General features: G+C 35.6%; 1 protein-coding gene and 1 pseudogene across 2 annotated transcripts; one reads left to right on the top strand and one right to left on the bottom strand.

Annotated features, from left to right (window-relative positions):
- Window positions 1-3,597: 3,597 nt before the first annotated feature.
- The window catches only part of LOC106798725 (uncharacterized), a 156,847-nt pseudogene continuing 132,855 nt past the window's right edge, over window positions 3,598-27,589 (top strand).
- Window positions 22,736-26,480, bottom strand: LOC100782985 (GLABROUS1 enhancer-binding protein-like). Of its 2 annotated transcripts, XM_041015345.1 has the most exons (3): window positions 26,334-26,480; window positions 25,118-26,203; window positions 22,736-23,021 (listed from the first exon to the last, which is right to left on the bottom strand). In XM_041015345.1, exons 1-2 carry the CDS (start codon window positions 26,436-26,438, stop codon window positions 25,145-25,147), a joined length of 1,164 nt encoding a protein of 387 aa, XP_040871279.1. In that variant the 5' UTR covers window positions 26,439-26,480; the 3' UTR covers window positions 22,736-23,021; window positions 25,118-25,144. The 2 variants fall into 2 exon arrangements, with proteins under 2 accessions (XP_040871279.1, XP_014631045.1); XM_014775559.3 differs by lacking the exon at window positions 22,736-23,021 and having other exon boundaries at window positions 24,844-26,203; window positions 26,334-26,479.

Raw genomic sequence — 27,589 nt, 5'->3', positions numbered from 1 at the left:
TTTCCCTGCTTCCAGGACCACAGCCATCAAAAAGGATATTTCAGGCATTAGGCAACTCAGTGGAGAGAGCCTATATGAATACTGGGAGAGATTTAAAAAACTATGTGCCAGTTGCCCTCACCACCAGATTTCTGAGCAGCTTCTTCTCCAATATTTTTATGAATGACTCAGTAACATGGAGAGAAGTATGATAGATGCAGCCAGTGGTGGAGCCCTTGGAGACATGACCCCTGCTGAAGCCAGAAACTTAATTGAGAAGATGGCTTCAAACTCCCAGCAATTTAGTGCCAGAAATGATGCTATTGTCATTAGAGGAGTGCATGAAGTAGCCACGAATTCATCTTCATCAGCTGAGACTAAGAAGCTTGAAGGTAAACTAGATGCCTTGGTTAACCTGGTAACCCAACTGGCCATGAATCAAAAATCTGCACCTGTCGCCAGACTCTGTGGTTTATGCTCCTCTGTCGACCACCACATAGACCTATGCCCTTCTGTGCAACAATCTGAAGCAATTGAACAACCTGAAGCTTATGCTACAAACATCTACAATAGACCTCCTCAACCTCAGCACCAAAATCAGCCACAACAGAATAATTATGACCTCTCCAGCAACAGGTACAATCCCGGGTGGAGGAATCATCCCAACCTTAGATGGTCGAATCCTTCACAACAGCAACAACAACAACAGCCTTATTTTCAGAATGTTGCTGGCCTAAGCAGACCATACGTTCCTCCACCAATCCAGCAGCAACAACATCAACAACAACAGCCTCAGAAATAGCAAACAGTTGAGGCTCCTCCGCAACCTTCCCTTGAAGAACTTGTGAGGAAAATGACTATGCAAAACATGCAGTTTCAACAAGAGACCGGAGCCTCCATTCATAGCTTAACTAATCAAATGGGACAATTGGCTACACAGTTAAATCAACAACAGTCCCAAAATTCTGACAAATTACCTTCTCAATCTATCCAGAATCCAAAAAATGTGAGTGTCATTACATTGAGGTCGGGAAAGCAGTGTCAAGGACCTCAACCAGCAACATCTTCTACATCTACAAATGAACTTGCCCAACTTCACTCTACTCTAGAAAAAGATGATGACAAAAATTTAAAGAGTAAGTTACCTAACAATTTCTATGCAGGTGAATCTTCCACTGGTAATTCTGATTTACAGAAGTATCATATCCATCTTCCATTCCCTCCAAGAGCAATTTCCAACAAAAAAATGGAAGAGGCAGAGAAGGAGATCTTGGAAACATTTAGAAAAGTAGAGGTAAACATACCTCTACTGGATGCAATAAAGCAAATTCCAATATATGCTAAATTCTTGAAGGAGCTGTGCACTCATAAGCGGAAGCTTAAAGGAAGTGAAAGCATTAGCATGGGTAGAAATGTCTCCGCATTAATTGGAAAATATGTTCCCCAAATCCCTGAAAAATGTAAAGATCCAGGTACATTCAGCATACCTTGTATTATAGGGAACAGTAAGTTTGACAATGCCATGCTAGATTTAGGAGCTTCTGTTAGTGTTATGCCTCTGTCTATTTTTAATTCTCTATCTCTTGGTCCTTTGCAGTCAACTGATGTGGTAATTCATTTAGCTAATAGAAGTGTTACCTATTGCTGGTTTCATAGAGGATGTCTTAGTTAGAGTTGGTGAACTGATTTTTTCTGTTGATTTTTATATTTTGAATATGGAGGAGGGATTTTCTCAAGGATCAGTTTCCATCATTCTAGGCAGACCTTTTATGAAAACTGCTAGAACTAAGATAGATGTATATGCAGGCACACTATCTATGGATTTTGGTGATATAACTGTTCATTTTAATATTCTTGATGTTATGAAACACCCATCTGAAGATCTTTCTGTATTTCGCGCAGAAATACTTGACCATATTGTTGATGAATACATGACTGATCTTCATTCTAATTTGCATGCCTGTTACTCTTCATGCATTGAATCTGAATTTGTACTTGATCATATGGCTGAATTTGATGCTGAGAGTGAATCTGAAATTGATATTGATTACATGTCTGGTGATGTTTTACCTCTTCAGATTGAGTTTCTAGAGTCAGATAGAACTAACCATGTTTCAGGAAGTACACACACCTCTGACTTTCTTTATGAGGTACAAGCTGAGAAACCATCTGTTTCTACCATTATCCAGCCGCCCACACCAGAATTGAAGCCTCTGCCATCAAATTTAAAATATGCTTACTTGGATGATAGCAAAAGTTTTCTAGTAATTATATCTGCCTCCCTTGCTGATGAGGAAGAGGAGAAGTTGTTATCAGTTCTCAAGAAGCATAAGAAGGCTATAGGCTGGACCCTGGCGGACATTCCTGGTATTAGTCCATCCATATGTATGCATCGGATAAATTTAGAGGATGGGGCTAAGCCAGTAAGACAGCCACAGAGAAGACTCAACCCGGTGATTCTTGATGTAGTGAAGAAGGAAGTAACCAAGCTTTTGCAAGCTGGAATCATTTATCCTATCTCCAACAGCCAATGGGTGAGTCCCGTCCAAGTAGTCCCGAAGAAAACCGGCCTCACCGTGATAAAAAATGAGAAGGGGGAGCTGATTCCTACTCGGGTGCAGAACAGTTGGAGAGCCTGCATCGACTATAGGAGGTTGAACCAGGTTACCAAAAAGGACCATTTTCCCCTGCCATTCATTGACCAGATGCTTGAACGCCTGGCAGGTAAATCTCACTACTGTTTCCTTGATGGTTTTCTAGTTATATGAAAATCACTATTGCTCCTGAGGATCAGGAAAATACCACATTCACCTACCCCTTCAGCACTTTTGCCTATAGGAGGATGCCTTTCAGCCTGTGCAATGCCCTTGGTACCTTCCAGCGGTGAATGATCAATATTTTTAGTGATTTTTTAGAAAATTGCATAGAGGTGTTTATGGATGATTTCACTATATATGGATCCTCTTTTGATATTTGTTTGGATAGTCTGGAAAAGGTTTTGAATAGATGCACTGAAACTAACCTTGTTCTAAATTTTGAAAAATGTCATTTTATGGTTGAGCAAGGTATAGTTTTAGGCCACATTATTTCCAATAAGGGAATTGAAGTAGATCCTGCAAAAATTTCTGTTATTTCACAATTGCCTTACCCCTCTTGCATGCGAGAGGTGCAATCTTTTCTTGGTCATGCAAGATTCTACAGGTGTTTTATAAGAGATTTTAGCAAAGTAGCCCTTCCACTATCCAACTTGTTGCAAAAAAAGTGGAGTTTGACTTTAATGATAAATGCAAAGAGGCTTTTGATTGTCTCAAAAGAGCACTAACTACCACCCCCATCATCCAAGCACCTGACTGGACAACCCCTTTTGAGCTTATGTGTGATGCATCAAATTATGCATTGGGGGTTGTCCTTGCTCAGAAAATTGATAAATTGCCTAGGGTGATATATTATGCTTCTAGGACTTTAGATGCTGCCCAAGCGAATTATACTACTACTGAGAAAGAGCTACTAGTCATAGTTTTTGCTCTTGAAAAATTTTGTTCTTATTTGCTTGGTACTCGCATTATTGTTTATACTGAACATGCAGCTCTAAATTACTTGTTGAAGAAGGCTGATTCAAAGCCTAGATTGATCCGATGGATGCTCTGGCTCCAAGAGTTTGACTTGGAGATCCGCGATAGGAGCGGAGCACAAAATTTAGTTGCTGATTATTTGAGTCGGATCGAACATGTGTCTGATGAGGATTCACCCATTCGGGATGATTTCTCGGATGATCATTTGTATATACTGTATAGTATTTCTGATTCTCTTTCTGCTCCCTGGTTTGCTAACATTGTCAATTATTTAGTTGCTTATGTTTTTCCTCCCTTAGCATCTAAAGCTCAAAAAGATAAAATTAAAAGTGATGCTAAGAATTTTATTTGGGATGACCCCTACTTGTGGAAATTGTGCAATGATCAGGTCATTAGATGATGCATTCCAGATCATGAGACTGACTCAGTCCTGCCGTTTTGTCATTCTTTCGCACCGGGAGGTCATCTAGGTGTTCAAAGGACAGCTCGCAAAGTGCTTGACTGTGGCTTTTATTGGCCCACCATCTTTAAAGATGTGTGGAAGATTTGTAGCACTTGTGAGCAGTGTCAGAGAGCAGGAAGTGCACTTACATGGCGACAACAAATGCTTCAGCAACCTATGCTATTATGTGAGGTGTTTGATGTCTGGGGCATAGATTTCATGGGCCCTTTTCTTCTCTCTTTTGGTTATGTTTACATTCTCCTTGCAGTTGATTATGTTTCAAAATGGGTGGAAGCCAAGCCTACTAGAACTAATGATGCTAAGGTTGTTGCAGATTTTGTCAGATATAATCTGTTTTGCAGGTTTGGAGTACCTAAAGCAATTGTTAGTGATCAAGGAACCCATTTTTTGCAACAAATCAATGCATTCCTTGCATAAAAAGTACGGGGTTGTACACAGGGTATCCACACCATACCACCCCTAAACCAATGGACATGCAGAAATTTCTAACAGGGAGATGAAGAGAATTTTAGAGAAGATTGTGCAACCAAGCATGAAAGATTGGAGTACGAGGCTTGATCATGCTCTTTGGGCACATCAGATTGCCTACAAAGCATCCATAGGAATGTCTCCTTATCGGGTTGTCTTTGGAAAGGCATGTCATCTTCCAGTGGAGATTGAGCACAAAGCATACTGGGCAGTGAAGACCTGCAACTTCTCTATGGATCAAGTTGTTGAGGAAAGCAAGTTGCAACTGAGTGAGTTAGATGAGATCCACCTAGAAGCGTATGAGAATGCCAAGTTCTACAAAGAAAAGACCAAGAAGTTCCATGATAGCTTGATAATTAAGAAGGACTTCATGGTTAGGCAAAAAGTGTTATTGTATAATTCTAGGCTTGGACTCATGAGTGGTAAGTGTTGGATCAAGTGGCCTCAAAATAATTAAGAAGGGGGGGTTGAATTAATTATCCCTAAACCTTTACTAATTAAAAAAATTACTCTTCTAAGGCTTTTACTAAATTGTTAAGAGAATGAGGAGTAGAAGAGAAACTTAACAGAAAGTAAAAGCAGAAATTAAATGCACAGTGGAAATTAAAAGAGTAGGGAAGAAGGAGACAAACACACAAGAGTTTTTATACTGGTTCGGCAACAACCCATGCCTACATACAGTCCCCAAGCGACCTGCGGTCCTTGAGATTTCTTTCAACCTTGTAAAAATCCTTTTACAAGCAAAGATCCACAAGGGATGTACCCTCCCTTGTTCTCTTTGAAACCCTAGTGGATGTACCCTCCACTAGAACTGATCCACAAGAGATGTACCCTCTCTTGTTCTCAGTCAAACCCAAGTAGATGTACCCTCTACTTGTACCACAAAAGATGTACCCTCCAATGTGTTAAGACAAAGATCTCAGGTGGTTAAACCTTTGATACTTTGTGAATGGGGATACAAAAGAATTCTCAGGCGGTTAGTCCTTTGAATACTTTTGTATAAGGGAAAGGGAAGAATCAAAAGAATTCTCAGACTGTGTCGTTTTTAATTCTTTGACAAGGGAGAAGGGAGACACAAAAGAATTCAGGCGGTTAGTCCTTTGTTCTTTTGGAAAATGGAGAAGAGAGACACAAAAAGAATTCAGGCGATTAGTCCTTGGCAAATTCTTTTTGGAAAAGGGAGAAGAGATGAAAAGAATGAATAGCACAAGTTTTCAAGGTTTAGAAAACAAAAAACTTTGGAAAGCTTTTGGCACAAAGAAGAAGAGAAAGTTCAAAGAGATTCAAGGCTTGTAAAGGATTGTATAAGATTGATTGGATTGATATAAAGATTGATTTAAAATGAAAAACAAAGCCTTGCTTTTATAGACTCTTCATGTCTGGTCAAGAGAACCATTTAGAAGAGTTATAACTTTGAGAAAAACTTAATACCAATTTGAAAAGGTCAAAAACCATTTGAAGAGTTACATCTTTTGATTTATTCAGAAATAATCACTGGTAATCGATTACCAAATCAGTGTAATCAATTACACAAAGCTTTTATGTGAAAGGATGTGACTCTTCACATTTGAATTTGAATTTCAACGTTCAAAGGCACTGGTAATCGATTACCAAAACATTGTAATCGATTACAGCTTTTTGAAATCAATTTGAATGTTGTAAATTCATTTCAAAACTTTTTCAAATCCATTTCGCTACTGGTAATCGATTACAACAATCTGGTAATCGATTACCAGAGAGCAAAAACTCTTTGGTAAACATGTTTTGAGAAAAATCCATGTGCTACTCAATTTTGGAGAAAACCTTTTCATACTTACCTTGATTAAGCCTTCTCTTGATTCTTGAATCTATCTTGAGTCTTGAATCTTGATCTCTTGAATCTTGATTCTTGATTCTTGAAATCAACTTTCCTTTTGAAACTTGAAGTGTTCTTGATTCTATCTTGAATATCTTGAACTCATTCTTTGATTGACCTTTGAGCTTTTTGTCATCACCTTTGTCATCATCTTTTGTTATCATCAAAACATCTTTGAATCACTCTTGATTCATCATGAAGCTTTGCTTCTACAGTAAGTTGAGGTCTAAGTGGATTGTTCCTTTTGTTGTTACTAATGTTTTTCCTTATGGTACAGTTGAGATCAAAAGCGACTCCACAAACAAGAGCTTCAAGGTAAATGGACACCGACTTAAGCCATTCCTCACAAACCCTTCTTTAGTGGACGTAGTGGTGGAAGAGACTTCCTTAATCCACCCTACTCTTCCTCCACCATGACTTAGGGAGTTTTTCTTTTCCTATCTCCTTCATTACTTTTATTACATTTGTCCGATTCTATTTGATGGTTTATTTGCTTTTAATCTTTTACTTGTGCTACATTGAGGAAAATGTGTTGTTTACGTATGGGGGGAGTGTTCTTTGGTTTTGCTAGTTATGTTAGTTTTGTTAATTTTGTTAGTTGTGTTAAATTTGTTAATTTTGTTAGTTTTGTTGGGTTTCTAGTTTAATATTTTAGGTCAATTCTGTTTGCATGTACAACTTTGCATATTTTTCTTTGAATTATAGGATATGTTCAAGTAATGGGTAATTGTTTTGAAAATAAAATTCGCTTGACATTTTGTGATTTGAAGTCCTTGTTTTTCCTCTACATGTCATGATAGTTTTGAAAGCTCAATTTGGAAGTGATAAGTTTACCTTTGTGAGAATTTGAGCCATCATCATAATCATTTGGTGTGTTTTGCCCCATTGATTGCTTGCACAATAGCCTTGGCTTGATTCTTGTTGGTGCTTCCTAATTCGCATGCATATTTGGAAATGATTTAGGCAATTTTGTTCTTATAAGCCTCTAGCAAAATGGAATTACCTTGAATTAATCCCTTTGATAGCCCTTTGAGCCTATGTTTCCCTTTCTTTGTTTTGAAGCTCATTACAAGCCTTAAGTGAAAAACCATGATCTCACCTTAACCTTAAGGAATTTTGGAGCTTTGGAATTGTTTTGGTAATAAGTGTGGGGGGTTTTGTTAGATAACATATTTTGTTGGCTATGCTTCATGGTGTATTTTGGGCCATACTTGATGTACATTGTATACTGGTTAAATGTTGGACATGCTGAATGATATGCTATTTCTCAAATGCTACAGTGCAAAAAAAAAAAAAACAAAACAAAAACAAAAAACAAAAAAAAAATTAGTTGAATCAATTTGAAAAAAAAGAAAAAGAAAAGCAATAAAGTTGAGTGAATAAGATCTTAAATGGAAAAAGAATGACGAGACTCTTGGCTCTACTCTTTGCGTTTAAATTTTATCTTTAGGTTTTCTTGTTTTTTTCTTAATATGCACTTATTCCCCATTGCTCCTCTATTCCTTTGGGATTTAGCTACTTATTCCATATTTTTCCCTACCTTGTCCTTGGCCCCATTACAACCTTAAAAGACCTTTTGATCCTCATGTGCTCGTGTTTGTGGGTTGATTGTCAATTTTAGAATCTTGCCAAGTTTATGTGGTGTTGGTTTTCATGGGTGCTTTGAGGGTAAATAGTAGCCTAGACACTTGAGAGATAGAGTGTATATCTTGTGAGGCTTTATCACCTTTCATTCTTGAGCTGATTAACTATTTTGCCATTAGTGCGTTGCTTGGATGATTTTCACGAATGTCTTGACTCTTTGGATCTCTTCATGTTAGATGTTACCCATTTTTTTCATTCCTTGAGATTCATCGAGAAATATGTAACTGTTGTTGTGTCTGTTTGTTTCTCTTTAACGTCTCTAAATTTGTCCCTTGCTTTGTTTTTATTTTATTTTGCCCAGGAGTGCAAAAGGCTAAGTGTGAGGGGATTTGATGTGTCATCATTTTCTCATATTTATTAACCCTTTTTGTCACCGTTTTAATTACTGATTAGCCTTAATTGTCAAATTAATTATGCAATTTTATCATTTGGGCCTATTGGATTAATTTTGTGTTTTTAATTTAATTTCAGGAGAATTATAAGCAATTGGGCTTGAATCCAGAATTGGACTTGGACTTAAAGAGAACATATTATTTTATTCTACCAAATTTTATCTTATCTAGATATCATTTAGATTTGATCTCATCTAGATATTATTTCATCTAGATCTTATCTTATCTTATCTTATCTAGATTTTATTTTATTTATGGGCTTGGATTTAAAACAGATTTGTAAGCTTTGGGGATGAAAAAACTATATAACAGCACCAAGGTTCTAGTTTAGGCTCTTTTCTCTATTTCCTCTCCTCTCTCTCTTTTTCGTTTTAGTTTTTGAGTGCTACTCTCTTTTTTGTTTTAGTCACTTTTCGTTTTAGCAATAAAATTTCGTTCTTGCTTCAATCTACAATTTCGTTCTCTATTGATTAATGAAAGGCTAAGTCTCCAGCGTTGTTTTCTCTTGAGAATCAAGCACAATTCTCTTTGAGGTTCAATTATTACTATTAAATTATGATCAGTTTTTCCTCTTCACCAATTACTCTGTATTTGTTGCTATTAATCCATGCATGCTTAGTGCTTGATTAATTGTCTCTGCGCTTAATTTACATTCATGCTTAATGATCGTTCATGATTAATTGGTGTATGTGTTGCTTAATCACATAATGAATGCCTTATGTTAAATTTCACTTAGTAATTTAATTTAGGGTTGGATTAAGTGGTTGAACTGATAAAGGATAAACTCTTGTAACCTAGGATAAGAGACTTGCTTGTGAATCAAGGGGGAGCAACATGTTTTAATTCTGATATTTTCTAATTCACATCTATTCGCTGTTTAATTTACAAAAGCAAACAACCCCCCCCCCCCCTAATTTGTTAATATTTTCCTACTATTTGTTATGAATGATTGGTTGACCATTGCTCGTTGGGAGACGACCTAGGATCATTTCCTAGATACTGCATTTTTAATGTTTATTTGATTCGGGTACAGCCTCGATCAATGCTCCTCTTTGCTTTTATCGGTTAACATGGACCGTTCAAAAGCATAAAATCAACCCATAACTTTACCGTTTTTGCAAGAACTACGTAGGTCTGATTTCCTCATTGCAATTGAGGATACGTAGGAGCAAAAGCCTCGTTTTTGTTGACCACCCCAATAGATCGTTAATGGTCCAACGCCTTAACGTTTCTCTCCTTTCAAAAACCAAGAGATCGTTAATGGTCCAACACCTTAACATTTCTCTCCTTTCAAAACCAAGAGATCATTAATGGTCCAATGCCTTAATGTTTCCCTCCTTTCAAAAGAATCAAAAGATTGTTTAATGGTCCAACGCCTTAAACGACTTTTTTTCAGTTAAAATCGATCTTGCGGAAAAGATCAAAACAACTTAACCAATGTTTAGTTCTAAAAGAACTACGTAGGTCTGATTTCCTAATTGCAATTGAGGATACGTAGGAGCGAGGGAAATACCCTTGTCGACCACAAAAAGATAAAAAAACATAAAAAGCATAAAAATACAAAAAAACATAAAAAGGGAAAATACATAACTTTGAAGTCATGTCTTGCACACTCGATTAAAGGCTGTCGTCCTTTGTGACGGACGCGTGGGGTGCTAATACCTTTCCCGTGCGCAAAAACAACTCCCGAACCTTTCACGATTAAAAGTTCTGTAGACCACACACGCTTTTCGGTTTTTCCAACATTTTCCCTGAATAAACGTTGGTGGCGACTCTGGGCGCCTTCCTCCCCTGGAAGACGCACCCGTGAGCCCCGCGTCGCCCTCCCGCCGAAGGGTAGGTTGCGACACCTATATTGGCTTGTTTCATAGGACTCAAAGTCCTCGCCTTTATCTTTCATAGGACTCAAAGTCCTCGCTTTTATCTTTCATAGGACTCAAAGTCCTCGCCTTTATCTTTCATAGGACTCAAAGTCCTCACCTTTATCTTTCATAAGACTCAAAGTCCTCGCCTTTATCTTTCATAGGACTCAAAGTCCTCTCTTTTATCTTTCACATGACTCAAAGTCCTCGCTTTTATCTTTCATAGCACTCAAAGTCCTCACTTTTATCTTTCATAGGACTCAATGTCCTCGTCTTTATCTTTCATAGGGCTCAAAGTCCTTTGTCTTTATGCTTTCATAGGACTCAAAGTCCTCTTTCATTTACATCTCAATGTCTTCAGTCATTTATGCCTTCAAAAGACTACAATGTCTTCATTTACATTTCAAAGACTTCAATGTATTTATTCATTTATGCTTTCAAAATACTACAATGTCTTCATTTACATTTCAAAGACTTCCATGTCTTTCGTCTTTTACACTTTATAAGACTTTAGAGTCTTTGGTCTTTTATAGGACTCAATGCCCTTGTCTTTGTTCTTCATAAGACTCGACTTTCTCTGTTTCTATGCTTTAAAAATTAAAAAATTAAAAAAAAAACACTTCAAAAGTCTTTTGCTCTATAAGACTTCAATGTCCTTCTATTTATAGGTTTTTTCTTCCTTGGTTTTCACCAATTGCTAGGTCGAACAGCAAGATCGGTCGAACGAAATTAGTGTCCTTATCTTTACTTCCTTTTTATTTCCAATAAAAGATAAGTAAAGAGGGGCAACTGTCATACCCTAATTTCGTTCGGGGACTATCATTCATGGATATTTTGATTCTCGCTAGCTGAATTGAGTTGTTCGACACCAGTTACTGCACAAAATGAAAGATCATTCGATGTTTTGGTGAAGGATGCGGAAAATACCCAATAGGGGGTAAAGAGGCCATTTTAGGTATTTTTCTGGGCCCTGGCTCGCCCGGGCTAGCCTCTAGCTCACTTGGGCCCCCAAATAGCTTAAGGGTGAAGTAACCAGCTCGCCTGCGGGAGCAAGATTACTTCAGAGTGAAGCATCAGCTCGCCTGGGCAAGCTGCAAGTCCACTCATGTAAGCTCCATTGGAGCTTATAGGCCTTGGATCTTCTTCATTAATGGATTCCTTTGCTTCTTGGAAGATGAATGGCAGCGAAATGGAGAAGGAAGAGAGAGAGGAGACGCCACTTCAAGGAGAAGATGAGTTTAGAAGAAGTTCACCACCATAGGAGGCCATGGATAAGAGCTTGGAGGAAGAAGGAGATGAATGAAGGGAGAGGAAGAGAAGAGCACGAAATTTTATGCTCTAAAAGAGCTCTGAAATCTGATGTTTAATTTTCAAATCATCAAACTTGAAAAAAAAATGCACACACATGACCTCTATTTATAGCCTAAGTGTCACACAAAATTGGAGGAAAATTTGAATTTCTATTCAAATTTCACTTGGATTTGAAATTAAATTTGTGGAGCCAAAATTTCACTAATTATGATTTGTGAATTTTATTTATGGTTCAGCCCACTAATCCAAGATCAAGTCCAAGATTCTCCACTAAGTGTGCTTAGGTGACATGAGCCATGTAAAGCATGAAGGACATGCATAAAGTGTGACTATATGATGTGGCAATGGGGTGTAGCAAGCAAATGCTCACCTCCCCCTCTAAAATTTAATTGGATTGGGCTTCTCCCAATTCAATTAAATTTATTTTCCAACACACACATCAAATATTCACTTAATACATGTGAAATTACAAAACTACCCCTAATACAAAAACTAGTCTAGGTGCCCTAAAATACAGGGTCTGAAAAATCCTACATTTCTAGGGTACCCTACCTACATTATGGAGCCCTAAATACAAGGCCCAAAAATAATGAAACCTTAATCTAATATGTACAAAGATAAGTGGGCTCATACATAGCCCATGGGCCCAAAATCTACCCTAAGGCTCATCAGAACCATAGGGCCTTCTCTTGCATCTCTGGCCCAATCTACTTGGAGTCTTCTATCCAATGCCCTTGCAGGGTAGGATTGCATCATCCACCAAGTGCCTTTTTTTGCTATAAATAGGTGTGAGGGAGGATGAGTAAGGGGTTGGACCTTCAGTATTAAGAGTATTTTAAGAGAAATCAGAGAGAAGAAGAAGAAATGAGGCGCCATCGAATTGCGACTGTAATCGACTTCTACATCGGTCTTTGTCTGGTGTTCTTCGTTCGTCATCCGGTTAGTATTTGTTTTAAGGATTTGAATACAGTCTATGCACCCTTAGGGGTCCTCTTTGTTGCTTTGCGCATCTTCATCTCATTCTTCTACCATCGGTAATCACTTTTCTTCTTGTAAAGTAAGTTTCAACCGATCATTAATATTGTAAATCATCTTTTTAAAGAGATTGAAAGTTAATGAATAAAACCAAGATGAAATCAACATATAACTGAATTTCTCTTCATTAGAGTCACTTGAGATCGTTTCAAGGTCGAACGCCTTAACGACTCTCTCCTCTTTTCAAATTTAAAAGATCATTTCAAGGTCCAAGCCTTAACAATTCTCTCCGCTTTTCCAATTTAAAAAATTGTTTCAAGGTCCAACACCTTAAACGACTTCTTTGTTCGCAACTAAAATCAATCTTTCAAAAAAACATAAAATCAATTTAACACACAAACCTTCAGACTTAAAGAACTACGTAGGTCTAAATTCCTCATCGCACTTGAGGATACGTAGGAGCAAGGGCAACACCCTTGTCGACCCCTAAAAATAAAGAAACATAAAAAGGGAAAATACATAATTTTGAAGTCACGTTATGCACACTCGATTAGAGGCTGCCATCCCTTGTGACGGACGGATGAGGTGCTAATACCTTCCCCGTGCGTAAACAACTCCCGAACCCTCATTTTCAAAATTTGCAACCCCTTTTGGTTTTTCTAGCGTTTTCCTCGAATAAACATTGGTGGCGACTCCACGCGTTTTCTTCTTTTTGAAGACGCGCTTTTATTCCGCCTCGCCCTCCCGTCGAAGGGTAGGTTGGGACAAATAATATATTGAAACGCTCTCAATAAAACAAGGAAGCCCTAGGGAGATTCAAATGGTAATAACTTTTGACTTGGATGTCTGAATGAGGCCCATAACATATTGAAAAGCTCAAAATTGGACATGAAAGCCCTAGGAAAATTCAAATGTCGGTAACTTTTGACTAGAATGTTTGATTGAGGCCCATAACATTTCGAAATTTAACAAGGAAGCCCTAACCAAATTCAAACGACCATATCTTTTGAGCGGAATGCCCAATTGAGGCCCAAAATATATCAAAATATTCAAAATTGAACAACAAAGCCCTGACAAAATTCAAATCGCCATAACTTTTGACAAAGATGTCAAATTGAGGCCCATAACATATCAAAATACTCGAAATTGAACAAGGAAATTCTGAGCAAATTCCAACGACTATAGCTTTTCACTTGGATGTTTGAATAAGGTCCTTAACATATCAAAATGCTTGAAATTGGACAAAGAAGCCCTAGACAAATTCAAAAGACTATAACTTTTGACTCGAATGTTCGATTGAGGCCCATAGCATATGGAATTCTCAAAATTGGACAAGAAAGCCCTTGGCAAATTCAAACGGCTATAACTTTTGACTTGGATGTCCAACTGAGGCCCATAGTATATCGAAATGCTCAAAATTAGACAAAGAAGACCTTGGGAAATTTGAACGGCTATAACTTTGGATTGGATGTCCGACTGAGACCCATCATAATATATCAAAACGCTCGAAATTGGACAATGAAGCCTTGGGCAAATTCAAATGGCTATAACATTTGAACTGATATTCGGTTGATGCCCATAATATATTGAAACACTTGAAATTGAACCAGGAAGCAGTGGGAAAATTCAAACGACTATAAATTTGATTGGGATGCCAGATTGAGGCCAATAACATATTGAAATGCTTGAAATTGTACTAGGAAGCCCTTTACAAATTTTAGCGGCTATAACTTTTGAATGTGATGTCCGATTGATGACCAAAATATATCAAAATGCTTGAAATTATAAAACAAAGCCATAGGCAAATTCAAACAACTATAACTTTTAATTGGGATGTTTGACTGAGGCCCATAATATATCCAAACTCTCAAAATTCGATAAACCCTAGAAAAATTCTAACGACTATGTGTTTTGAGCAGATGTCCAATCGAGGCCCATAATATATCGAAACGCTTGAAATTAGACAAGGAAGCCCAAGGAAAATTCAAATGGATAAATTTTTAACCTGTAGATGCTTAAGGAGCTGCCCAAGGAGATGGAGGAAGAGCTGAGGAAGATGAAGACATGGTGGATTTGGTTGATTATTTCATTGGAGACTGAGCGCCTCAGCCATGATCTTCAAAAACTCGTGAACTTGTCTTTATGTTTATTTATCGCTTTGTATTAAAATTTAGTACTTTATTACCTTATTTACTTACGCGAGTTTATTTTGACTAATTTGTGTGTGCTTTGATATTTTGTTAGTATAGTTATAGATTATAACTCTTTTTGGGACTTAAATAGAAAATTTTTCTTGAACTTAACATGCTTTGGAAAGAATCAACAACTAGTATTTTTGAAACTTATTTTTGGATCAGAAACACAACAGAAGAATTTTTTTTGAAAACATTAAGAATGAAAACAATGAAGGACTTTCCAAAAACCCATATGAATTCAGATGTTTTTGCATGGACTTGATAAAATAACAACTTTCGAAAAAATAATTTGATTTCAATATGGAAACAAGCCTTAAGCTTTAGTGACTGTTACAACCACAGATTTTACATTGAGTGTCCTCATTGATATGTTCTACAGTTGGCTTTGCATGAATTTCTAATTGTCAAAACATATGATTCATGGATATAATCTAGGCATTCTTTCTTTCTTTACATTTTAAGCCACTGGCCAAACAACTATCCCAATGTATATCATTTTACCATTTGCAAAGCCCTTTGAGCCAAACACTTGATATTTTGTTGGAACACTAACCTAGGATAAAAGTTCCTACCTTACCTTAGGATTAGGAGAGCAAGGGTGTTTTATGGAAATTTCTATCATTTGGTGGCTAAGGTGATGTAAATACTTTGTTCATAATATGGGTATTAAGAGAAATTAGAAAAGAAAAGAACAAAAATAGGAAAAAGAAAAGAAAAGTGAAAAGAAAAGGAAAAACAAGTTCTTTATGGATAAATAAATGTCTGAATCATGTATAGAGTTGTTGTAAATATTTGAATAGAAAGAAGTGATAACTTGGTTGAAACGAAAAAGGATAGGAAGTGATCGTTCATTTAAGTTACTAGCTAGATTTTTATGTCTGCTCTTCTATTCTCAAGGTATGTTTGAATATCCAGAAAAACCAAAATTTCCTTCAAAACCATACCCAACCATAAAAATACCTATTGATCTATGATGATTATGCACATTATCTTTGATTTGACGGGAAATGACTTGCAAAATTGAGATGAAACACTTGCCTGTGTGAGAATTATACACCTTTGATGAGGTTTTCCTCTATTTGAATGCATCCAGTGTTTCCTCTTATGTTCTTTAGAAACAAAATGCAAAATGATCTTAATCTCATTTTTGGTTTTGTAAATTCCATCTTTGTGCTTTCATTTCTCATTGTTGCATTTTGAAAAATGTTGTTCTGATCAATTTGGGGATTGATTCACAAAGCATATTCATAATTTTTTAAGCATATTTATTTTATACTTATATTATTGTTATTTGTAATTTTTCTTTACTTTTCTTGAAGACAAGCAAGATTCTAGGTTGGGGGGAGTTGATAAGAGCTAAATTTCAGTTATTTTTGGGATTAAATTGTTAGCACTTATCCTTTGATTGTAATAGTTTTCTAATAAACTACCCTTAAATCTTGTTGTTTATATATATTGTAAATTTACTAATATTGTTGTTTAAATATGAAAGATTCATCCACGATTTTGTACGTTTTGATGATTGTTTGTTAGATCTAGAAACAAAGCCAAAAGGAAGGACAAAATGGTCTTTTCATGAAGGTTTCTGGCCCTAAATTCGCCCAGGCTAGCATCCAGCTCACCTAGGCTAAAGATGTAACTTCAACCCTAAACAAACAACTTGCCTGGGTGAATTTATCTGCACTCATTGGCTATTTTCTATAAATATCCATGCATGGTTGAAGTGAAAAACAATGTAGCAGCCTAAAAACCAAAGAGAAACACAGAAGAAGAAGGTGAAAAGGAAAAGTGGAGCCGAGGTATTGTAGAGTTGTGGTCGTAGATCACTTCCTTCGTCATTTCTCTTGTTAGTCTTGTGCTCTGCACAATGATCAGTTAGTTTTTCTTAAGGATTGGATGTAATCTTTGTACCCTTATGTATCCCTTTTGATATTATATATGTATTAATCTTTTCTACTCATTATTGGTAATTTCATTCTACTCATAATGTTTGATTCTATTTGATCACTAGTGTCATGAAATTGGATTTTAAGTGGGACTAGAAAGTAATCTTAGAATTTCAACCAAATGATTTTACTCTTTACGTTATGTTGCTAAGAATAGAACATAATGTTTCGATTGCAAAAAAGCACGAGAATATAATTGTAATGCTGGGATATTTACTGCATATGCGAGGGATCGATATTTAGTAAATATTCTTAGGTTCCAAGTTCGAGGAATCGACTTGGGATAACTATGTGTGCATTAGTAATGTTAGAAAATGATATATATATATATATATATATATATATATATATATATATATATATATATATATATATGTTAATCTTATTAGGATACTAAGGGTATGAACGATGAAATACAATCCTATGTTTTCTTAAATTAATTCAATTCGTTATTATTATTTTCGTAATTTACGTATTCCGACGCACTAAATTTTGTTATTTCCATATTTCCATTATTTCCGTAAATCAGTTATTTTTACTTTTCTTTTACTTTAAGTTGTCTTTAGTTAATCAAACCAAAACCAATGACATCCAATTAAATTTGTAAATAACTATTAAACTGATAACCTTTATCCAAATGAATTAAGTAAACTTAAGTCCCTGTGGAGACGAACTCTTTTATAAATGTGAAACCTACAATGACAATTGGTACACTTGCCAAAAGTCCTAACAAACTTTTGACTGGATGTCCAACTGAGGTGCATAATATATCAAAACGCTAAAAAAGGAACAAGGAAGCCCCAGGCAAACTCAAACGGTTAGAACTTTTGATTGGATGTACGACTGAGGCCCATAATATTTCAAAATGCTTGAAAGAGAAAAGAAAGTCGTGGGCAAATTCTAATAGCTATAACTATTGACTTGGATGCCCGATTAAGGCCCATAACATATTGAAACACTTGAAATTAAACAAGGAAGCCATAGGCAAATTCTAACGGCTTTAACTTTTGATGGAGATGTACAATTAAGGCCCATAACATATCAAAACGCTCGACATTGAACGAGGAAGCCCTGGGCAAATCATATTGACTATAAATTTTGATAGAACATCTAAGTGAGACTAATAACATATCGAAACGCTTGAAAATGGACAAGAAAGCCTTAGGTAAATTCAAACAGTTATAACATTTGATTAGGGATGTCCAACTAAGCCCAAGAATATATCGAAACACTCAAAATTGGATAAGGAAGCCTTGACCAAATTCAAACAGCTAAATTTTTTATTGGGATGTCTGACTGAGGCCTATAGTATTACGAGAGATTTAAATTGGACAAGGAAGCCCTAAACAAATTCAAATGGCTATAACCTATGGAAGCAATGACTTCCAAGATTATTTTGATGATGCCAAAGAATCAAGAGTTAAGCAAGTTCCAAAGAATCAAAAGTCAAAAAGCTTCAAGATTCGATCAAGTTTCAAGAATCAAGATTCAAGAATAATCAAGACTCAATTCAAGAATCAAGAGAAGACTCAATCAAGATAAGTACTAAAAAAGTTTTTCAAAACATTGAGTAGCACAATAATTTTTCACAAAATCTTTTACCAAAGAGTTTTACTCTCTGGTAATCGATTACCAGAAGGTAGAAATCGATTACCAGTAGCCAGCATTATTTTCAAAACTGATTTACAAAGTTGTAATCGATTACCATAATCATGTAATCGATTGCCAATGTTTTAAAACGTTAGATTTCAAATTTCAAGAGTCACAACTAGTGATAAAACATTTTCAAATCATTTTAAACTTGTGTAATCGATTACACAATACTTGTAATCGATTACCAGTGTTTCTAAACGTTTTGATTTTCAAATTTAAACATGAAGAGTCACATCTTTTGATGTGTAATCGATTACACTATAATGGTAATCGATTACCAGTGACTGATTTCGAAAAATAAATTTTCAAAAGCCACAATTCTTAAAGTGACTTGTTTCTGAAGATTTTTTCAAAAGTCACAACTTTCTAAGTGACTAGTTTTCAAAAGAGTCATAATTTTTAAAAGGTGACTAGTTTTAAAGAAATTTCCAAGAGTCACAAACTTTAACTTGAGTCATCAAATGATTATAAATATGTGACCATGGCATGAATTTCAAAATACAAAACTAAGACTGATTTCTTTCATTCAAAAAGACTGATTTCTTTCATTCATTTCTCTTCATCTTTGTAAGAGTTTTTGTTCAATACTTTCTCTTTCAAGAAAAGTTCATTGACCAAAAATTTGTGCTATTCTTTTTCTTCATTCACTTATTTCTCTTGTCAAAAGATTCAAAGGACTAACCGCCTGAGAATTCTTTTGTTTCTTCCCTTCTCCCTCTTGACAAAAGATTTCAAAGGACTAACCGTCTAAGATATCTTCTGTTTCTTACAAAAGATTTCAAAGGACTAGTCGCCTGAGATATCTTTTTCCCTTTCCCTTTATACAAAAGATTTCAAAGGACTAACCGCCTGAGATATCTTTTGTATCCCCCTCACAAAGAATTCAAGGGACTAACCGCCTATGAATTCTTTGTCCTAACACATTGGAGGGTACATCCTTTGTGGCACAAGTAGAGGGTACATCTACTTGGGTTGTTATACTGAGAACAAGAGATGGTACATCTCTTGTGGATCAGTTCAAGTGGAGGGTGCATCCACTTGGTTGTGCAAAGAGAACAATGGAGGGTACATCCCTTGTGGATCTTTGGCTTGTAAAGGATTTTACAAGGTTGAAAGAAATCTCAAGAACCGTTGGTTGCTTGGGGACTGGATGTAGGCACGGGTTGTTGCCGAACTAGTATAAATCTGGTGTTTGTCTTCTTCTTCCCTACACTTTTTACATTTCCATTGTGTACTTTTAATTGTCGCTTTTACTTTTGGCTAAGTTATTGTTTCTGTTCTTTACTTTCTCATAACTTAGTTGTAAAGCCTAATTGAATTTAGTAACATTAAGAAGGATAAATTTTTAATTAGTCAAGACACGTTCATAATTAATTCAACCCCCCCTTCTTAATTATTTCGAGGCCACTTGATCCAACATAACCTTGAACTGGATGTCCAACTGAGGTCAGATAATATATTGAAATGCTCAAAATTAAACTACGAAACCTTGGGTAAATTCAAACGGCTATAACTTTTGATTGGATGTTAGACTGAGACCCATAATATATTCAAATGCTTGAAATTTGATAAGGAAGCCTTGGAAAAATTCAAAAGGCTAAAACTTCTGACTGGATGTCCAATTGAGGCCCATAATATATCAAAATGCTCGAAGTTGAATTGGAAGCCCTTGGCAAATTCTAGCAGCTATAACTTTTGACTATGATGTCTGATTGAGGCCCATAACATATTAAAACCCCCCAAATTGGACATGGAAGGTTGGGGCAAATTCAAATGGCTATAACGTTTTATTGGGAAGTTCGTTAGAGGCCCATATCATATCAAAATGCTCAAAACTGAACAAGGAAGCTCTAGGCAAATTCAAACGACTATAACTTTTGACTGGATGTCCAAATGACGCCCATAATATATCAAAACAGTTGGATTGCGAATTTTGGGTCTTTACATTGTGTAATTAGCTTAATTGGAGAGGTTAGTTGGTCCTAATCAAGGCCCATCCATTACTTATGATTAGTTAGAGTATATATTAGTCTACTTAGTGCATTCTTATAGTTAGTTAGTTAGTTATAATCATTTTATACAAAACAAATTTTTAGAAACTTCTAGTGCAAGTTTTAGATCAAACTTTTCTCTCTCTTTTTCTCTCAACTTTTCTTCATCTCTTCAACTCTATTCTTCTCTTCTCTTGCTCAATTTCCATTGTTCTTCCATTGGTGATGACTATGGAAGGCTAAACAACTAATCAATCTAAGGATCTAGTTCAAACAATGAAGAATTTGAGTGATGGTTAAGTATTTTGAATTTTGCTGTGAATGTTCATCCTCTCCAATTCTATTTTTGTATTCATGATTCTAAATGTGTTTAGGATTGAAAATGAATTAGGTTATTGATTAATTTTCTAATTCGAATCCTAATTACATATTAATTGGATGATACTTCAATCTTATTTGTGATCTAAATGTAATTAGAGATTAGTTCGATTGAATTACTTCTAATTAGATTGACTGAACTTTCATAACAGGATCATCATTTGTAGCTAATTGTGCTAAATCAAATTGCTTGGACTTGGTGAATTGGATTGATGCTTCTTAAATTTGCTTCATAGTTCTATCAAAATTTGTGTTTTTGCATTCTACATTTCAATTGTCTGCAAACTATTTGATGAAATCAATTGTTACAATTTATAAGTGGATTGAAGTCATAACCAAATTGGATTATGTCTCTGAGTCGACCTAGGTTATTTCTATACTACAAATTGGATTATGTCTCTGAGTCGACCTAGGTTATTTCTATACTATAGAATTAATCCTAGTTTGTTTTGAGACGATTCAACAATCGTTATCAATGTCTCCCATTTTTTTTGTTATTTGTTTTTCTTTGCCTTTAATAAATTGGTGGTTTGCTGACAGAGGATCTATAGTCCCTTTGGTACCAAGCTAGTTGGGATCATTGGTGTCCATGGTTATGTTTAACAAGCCCTTTTGCTTGAAAAAAATAAACAATTTAAAATCAAATTCTTTGTTGGTACCAATTTAACCGAATTTTATTGTTAAGAAGCTAATAATTGTGCTTATATTTTTTAACCTTTATTTACTCACTAATATAATTAAAATTCTATTTATCTTAAATTTTACTTATAAACTCCAATAAGCATACTCATATTTTTCTAAACTTAATCAAATTACACGATTTAAATTCTAATATTTTATAATGTAGAAACCGAATTTGATTAATGGGAAGATTAACTTTATACTTCTAGCTTAATGAAATCAAATTCTTTCTTGGTTCAAAATTTAAACACATTTTAAGTTCTACTTAAAACTAGAGAGATCAAACATGTTTTATAAAAACTTTCTTTTTCCATAATGGTTCTTATGGTCCAATTGGTTCTTCAAATTTGAATGATAAACTGATTCTTAAAAAACATGATTTATAACTTGTTGGAAATAGTATCAAGTGTACTTTCAAAATTAAAAAGCCACGTATCAAACAAAAATACACAAAAATTATTATAAATAAAGGCAGATTGCTCATCAGGGTCTTGGAAACAGAACAACCAACAAAACATTTGGCTATATATATTTGAAATCCTTTATTTTTCAACAAATTAACTTTGGATATTCTCCATAATTGAAACCGATAACACTTATTTTTCCTTCCCTTTTCCTTTTATCTTTTTATTAAATATTTTTTTTGAATTACTTTAAATTAAATATGCGGATACTGGAAAGGATTCGTAAACTACCACAGAATAAGGAATGTGCTGACTGCAAAGTTAACTATGTATCTGGCTGCATCCAAATGATCCAACATTTATCTCACATTCTCGAGTCAATAGGAAACAAAGAAAATTACTTTGTTCATGAAAATTGGATTTTGTCATTGTATAATAAGCATTTTCTGATTTTCTATATAAAAAAAAATTGATTTGCAGATGGGCTAGTGTAAATCTTTGCATCTTTATATGCATATTCAGGAATACATAGAAGTCTTGAGGCATACATATCAAAGGTATTATTATAGCAGTGATTGAGATCTGTGGTATTTCCTTATGATTTTTCTTCAAAAGGTTTTTCATTTTGATCAATCAGAAAACAAACCACCGAGGGGAAAATTATGTATTATGGTCGTCTTGTATGGAAGTAAAATCTTTGCTAAATACTGACAAAAAGGCTTCACCAAAAAAATATTGACAAAAGGATTCTAAATGAGTACCAGTAGTAAAAGTATATATGACTTCTTTAGCTGGTAATTTGCATCTTGATTGTTGTTATAAGATAGGAGCACTGTTGTATTGCATTCTTTTGTCATGATATGGTTAGACTATCATTCTTTTTACCGTCGCCCTAAAGAATGCTAAGCTGATAACCTATTAGGTTCACAAAATATTCCTTTTCAATTTAAAATAAAATATCAATGCTGACTCAATTGGATATTTCCATTTCATGTACTATCTCCTATTTTTACAGCAAACTAACCTGAATATCTCATGTTCACGATAATTATCCCTGATAATAAAATTAACATGAAAACAACTAGCCAAATATATGTGGTGCCCTCTGGCCATGATTTGCTATAACATATTACAGTATTTAGACAATAATTGACCTTGTAAAGATCTACCTTTGTAGCATACCAATTGAGCCCCTTTCAAATGACAGCAAACATTGAAGCTCCTTACAAAGGAGGGAGACACAAAAAGTTGACTGCACGATGTAAATACCAGTTACAGAACATAGCAAGACACAAAAGAATCACAGAGCAAAGGTAAAATGATGTTTGTTCAAAATGATGGCAGAACCATAACAAGAAATTTCATAGGTAGTCAATTCACAAGCAAACAAAGCAAAACTCTTCAAAAACAAACAAGCATTTTACTACTGCATGATCAACACTAGGTCAAAAATGAGCATTCCCAGTTAAAGCATAATAATTTAATGATTGCATCTGTGACAGGCATAGTAAGCTACGATAATAATTAAAAATAAAACATATTTAAATCTAAAAGCATAAAAGTTAAAAGTTATATACTTAAAAATTGAAATAGAACACAAGGATGCCAAAAGATTCTTCTAGAAAAACTAGCACATGGTGATGGGGGACAATAATCTCTAGAAAAGACTCACCCAATTAATCAGAAGACTATAGAGATGTACCAAAGTGTAACCTTCCCCTTCCATGAGACAAAAAAAGAGTATTTGGACAGACAAAACTTACCAACATTTGGACTCTGTATTATCTACCTTATTCGGCTCCCAGAGAATAGGTTCTTGGGCATTTTCAAGTGGGGTATATATGCAAAGAGATACTTGCTATCCTAAGAGCAAGTCTTTAAATCTATAGCTTAAATTTTACAATTGCAAAATAAGCTTTGCAAACTTGGAATGTGTTTCAGCATCTTAAACATATACTTTTTGGAGCACTTCCCTTCTATTTACTTTTGGGATTTCTGAAGAAGTAAGAAGTGTGAGGCCTCTGATTAGTGTTTCGGACTTGTGAAAATAGTCCAAGTTTCCCAGCATAGTCATTTTTTGGTGCACACATCTTATTTAGGGGATGGAGTTGCCTAACTAGCATATTTCAGAACAATATAGCAAGTGAGATTGCCAAAAAGAGTGCAAAAACAAATAGCTAAAAGAAAAGTCTTTTCCTTTTAAAACAGTAGCTAAACAGTGCCAATGTGAGAAAGGTTAGAGATTTTAAGAAAATAAAGGAAGTGTTGGTGATATTTAAACAGATCTCAAGGAGTTCAATGAAATTTGCCCATAGACTACTTTACTACAGAAGTTCCATTCCGAATAAATTATGTTAAGAGAAACCTTGTCCCAAAATTTTAAAGTTGTAAAAGAATAGTTAACAAACATGACATATGGATTATGTGCTGAAAACTACACTTGTTTGTAAAGAGCATATGCATTAGTAATTTTAGATGTATCACAAAATGAGTTGCACTTTTCAAAGTTATAAGCACAAAAGGAGCAAGGGCAAACGCAGCAATGTCATTGCAATAGACAGTTAACACAAGGCAGTTCATTCCATGATCCCCAGCCAGGCCTTGGTGATGATGAATGTTCCAGCCATCCCAAATTGCAAACCCACAGTTAACAAATAAGGATTTGCCTGATTGAACATATTGCCATAACTGGCACCACATATTTTCTCCATTATTTATTAAAATGGTTAATAAATTTTGCTACTTGTTACTAAGATTTGAAAAGGCTATGCTACCAAGTGCATCAAATGGCCTCCCTTATAAACACCAAGGATGATGATTAAGACAAAACCCACTTGAGGTTATCAGTGGTGGAATGCTGAAATTTCGCCATATAAACACACCATTGTAGCCTATGGCACCATCATAGTGGCCCTCCCTTCACAAATTGCCTAAGGTGGAGGGATCAAAAACCACAGGTTATAATGTTATGGCACTATAACAGTTACTTAACACCATTGAACCCACAATGCACAATTAATCAAGACTAAAAACTTTCTAAGTCAGAGCAATATTGCCTTTCACGTAAGTAGCGGTGATCTGAAACGTACACATAACCATGATGTGTCCATCATATATCTACACAAAATGGTAAGTGTTTAATTTCGGCATTTTCTGGAGTTAATGATGGCACATCTTAATTGAAAAAGAGAACCTGAAATGGACGACTATGCGGCACATTTTCACAAGGCCAACAACTAAACAACACTGCCTACTTAATAAAAAAGACTATATCAATACCATAGACACAAAATTACAATGATCCACAATACATATGGCAGGCAGTACCGAAAAGGCAAAAAGTGATACCTAACACAATAAACCCTAGTTGTTGGATTACTGAAGTGCTTCAAATATCAACTTAATCTGCTCCCCAATAAGTAGTGAGCGATTCGCAACCAGTTCCATCTCAGCAAGTCGCAATTTCCTCCACTTGCCCTCCAACTCTTTCCTCTTAGATTCTCCAATTAACGCCAATCCCCTCTTCATCTCATCCTCATTCAGTTCTTTGAAACCAGATACTTCGCGGTAAAGCAAATTTACATTCCCACACTCCTCCAACTCCATCGACTCCAGTAGTGTTGTAGTTTCAGATTTTGCTACTACATTCCTGCTAGTAGCATCCTTCTTTGGAGTCTTGGCAGTTTTTCTTTTTCCATTATTAGGTTTTGGCTTCTCCACCAGCCCATTGGCTCCTTCTCCCCAAACCTTCTTTGATAATTCAAACACAGTCCGGTCGTGAAATTTGGAGAACTCAGGGTCCTCCCATTTCTTCGCTCTCTGTGCTTTAGTTTCAAACTTCTTCTTCAGCCGTCGGATCTTCTCCTTGATCTGGTTGCTCGAAGCCTCCACGCGGAGCGAATTCTTAACGAAATTTTGGAAGGCATCGGCGTACTTGTAAGGGTCTTGGCCCGTCTTCGAAATGAACTCAGCCATGCCCTTAAGAATGGCGAGTTCGTCTTCCTTGCTGAAGAGTCTCTGAGACAACTTCGCTTGGCCGCCACCGGACTTCTCCTCCGTCTCGTGGGCGGCAGCGGCGGAAGAAGAATTGGTCAATTTCTTCTTCGCGCGTTTCGGGTCAGTGGCAGGGGCGTTGTTCTGGGCAGGGCGCTTGGATCCCCATTTGGGCGGCGCGGGTGAGGGCTGGGGCTTCTGGGCCTGGTCCGTGGGCTTGGGTTTTACTTTGGTGGGCTCGAAGTCGGTGTCGGAGTCGGAGGACGACGGTTTCGGGTGGGGGTTTGCGGAAGCGAGAGGAAGGGTGGGAGGTTGGTCGTCGTCGTCTTCTTCTTGGGAAGAAGCTTCTTCTGAAGAGGAAACTCCTTCTTCTGTGTGTTGCTTGGAGGAAGGTCGTTGCTCTTCATCGGAAGAGGCCTCAATGGGGGGAGGTAGCTGCTTCTGCAACATAGACGGAGAATTCTGATTCTAGGGTTCTTTCTACGGAGTGAGAGTGAGAACTGAGAAGTATGACTAGGCCATATACAACAGAGCCACTTGTGTGGGCACTCACAATGGAATTGAAAAATACCTGGTGGAGAAATGCAGATACCAAATAGAAACCGCGGACTTCGCCGGGAAAAGAAAATAGTAAAGGCGGACCAATTTTAAGGGTGATCCGGTCACTTGACATCATTGTTTGTCAAAACCCTCTCCCTATCTAATCTTTTCTAATACTTTGACAATTTGTTTTGGTGCTTTGAGGAACAATGATTGTCCCAACAAATAACACCAGATTGTTTAGTGATTTTTTCTTCACTAATACATTTTTTAAAAACTTCTTAGAAAGTTATCCATCTCATAACTACTTCATGTATCTATCAAAAAGTAGATGCATCTTATTGGTATAAATAGTATTAATTAATTCTTCTAAGTCATCATCAATTATACCTATCTCATGCTTGCACAGTCTCTGAATTTCTTTCATTCCAATGTAATTCCTCCAAGGTATTATGGTGCTTGATAGAGAAAGGTCAATCAATCTAATCAATGGTATGATTGTCACCATATTCAAATTTCATTTGGGCATATGATTACTTTTCTTGCCTATCTCACTTTCTTTTTCTGGTACCTCTTTATTTAGATTTTTTAGACTCTTTCATTTCAACAATGACAATGTGCAAGAACTCTCGAGAGCTTTTCTTCATTTTCTATACATAACCATACAATTATAATGCATAAAATTAAATTCATATAGTTATATGAGTGCAATAAAATAACTTCTTTTGAATATAATTTATAGAATACTATATTACTTATAGTTAATAGAAATGATGATGATTTTATGTTCCATTAAAAATATTGAATATCATTTTCTATGTATAAGAATTAAGTGGAAAAAATAAATTAAATTATAGGTAAAAAATGAAAATTTAATATACTTTCTTCAATATGATCTTAAATTGGTTCCGAGAGTAATTTATGTTTTATTTTAAATTTTAAATACCTATAATTATTTCCCAAATATATCTTTTATTTTCAAATGATATTGAATAGACAATTAATGTTAATCTTTCATAAATTATAATTATTGTAAACTTTGTAACTATCATTTTATATACTTAATATTAATTTTGTTGGAGAATTGAGGGGAGTAACATGTAGATTTACACCAATGAACCATGAGCAACTATATAAGGGACACCACATTATAACCCAAAACCTTAAGGCTCAGGTTTATGGATCTTCTCGTTACTTATATGGTGCTCAACTTTTCCTAGTTCTACTTGAGGTAGGACTTCACCTCACACTTATACTCCAACAAATTTCTATTGAAATAGATTTGTC

The sequence above is a fragment of the Glycine max genome, chromosome 5 (assembly GCF_000004515.6).
Source record: "Glycine max cultivar Williams 82 chromosome 5, Glycine_max_v4.0, whole genome shotgun sequence".
Taxonomy (NCBI): Eukaryota; Viridiplantae; Streptophyta; class Magnoliopsida; order Fabales; family Fabaceae; genus Glycine; species Glycine max.
This window is presented reverse-complemented; position numbering and strand designations above follow the sequence as displayed.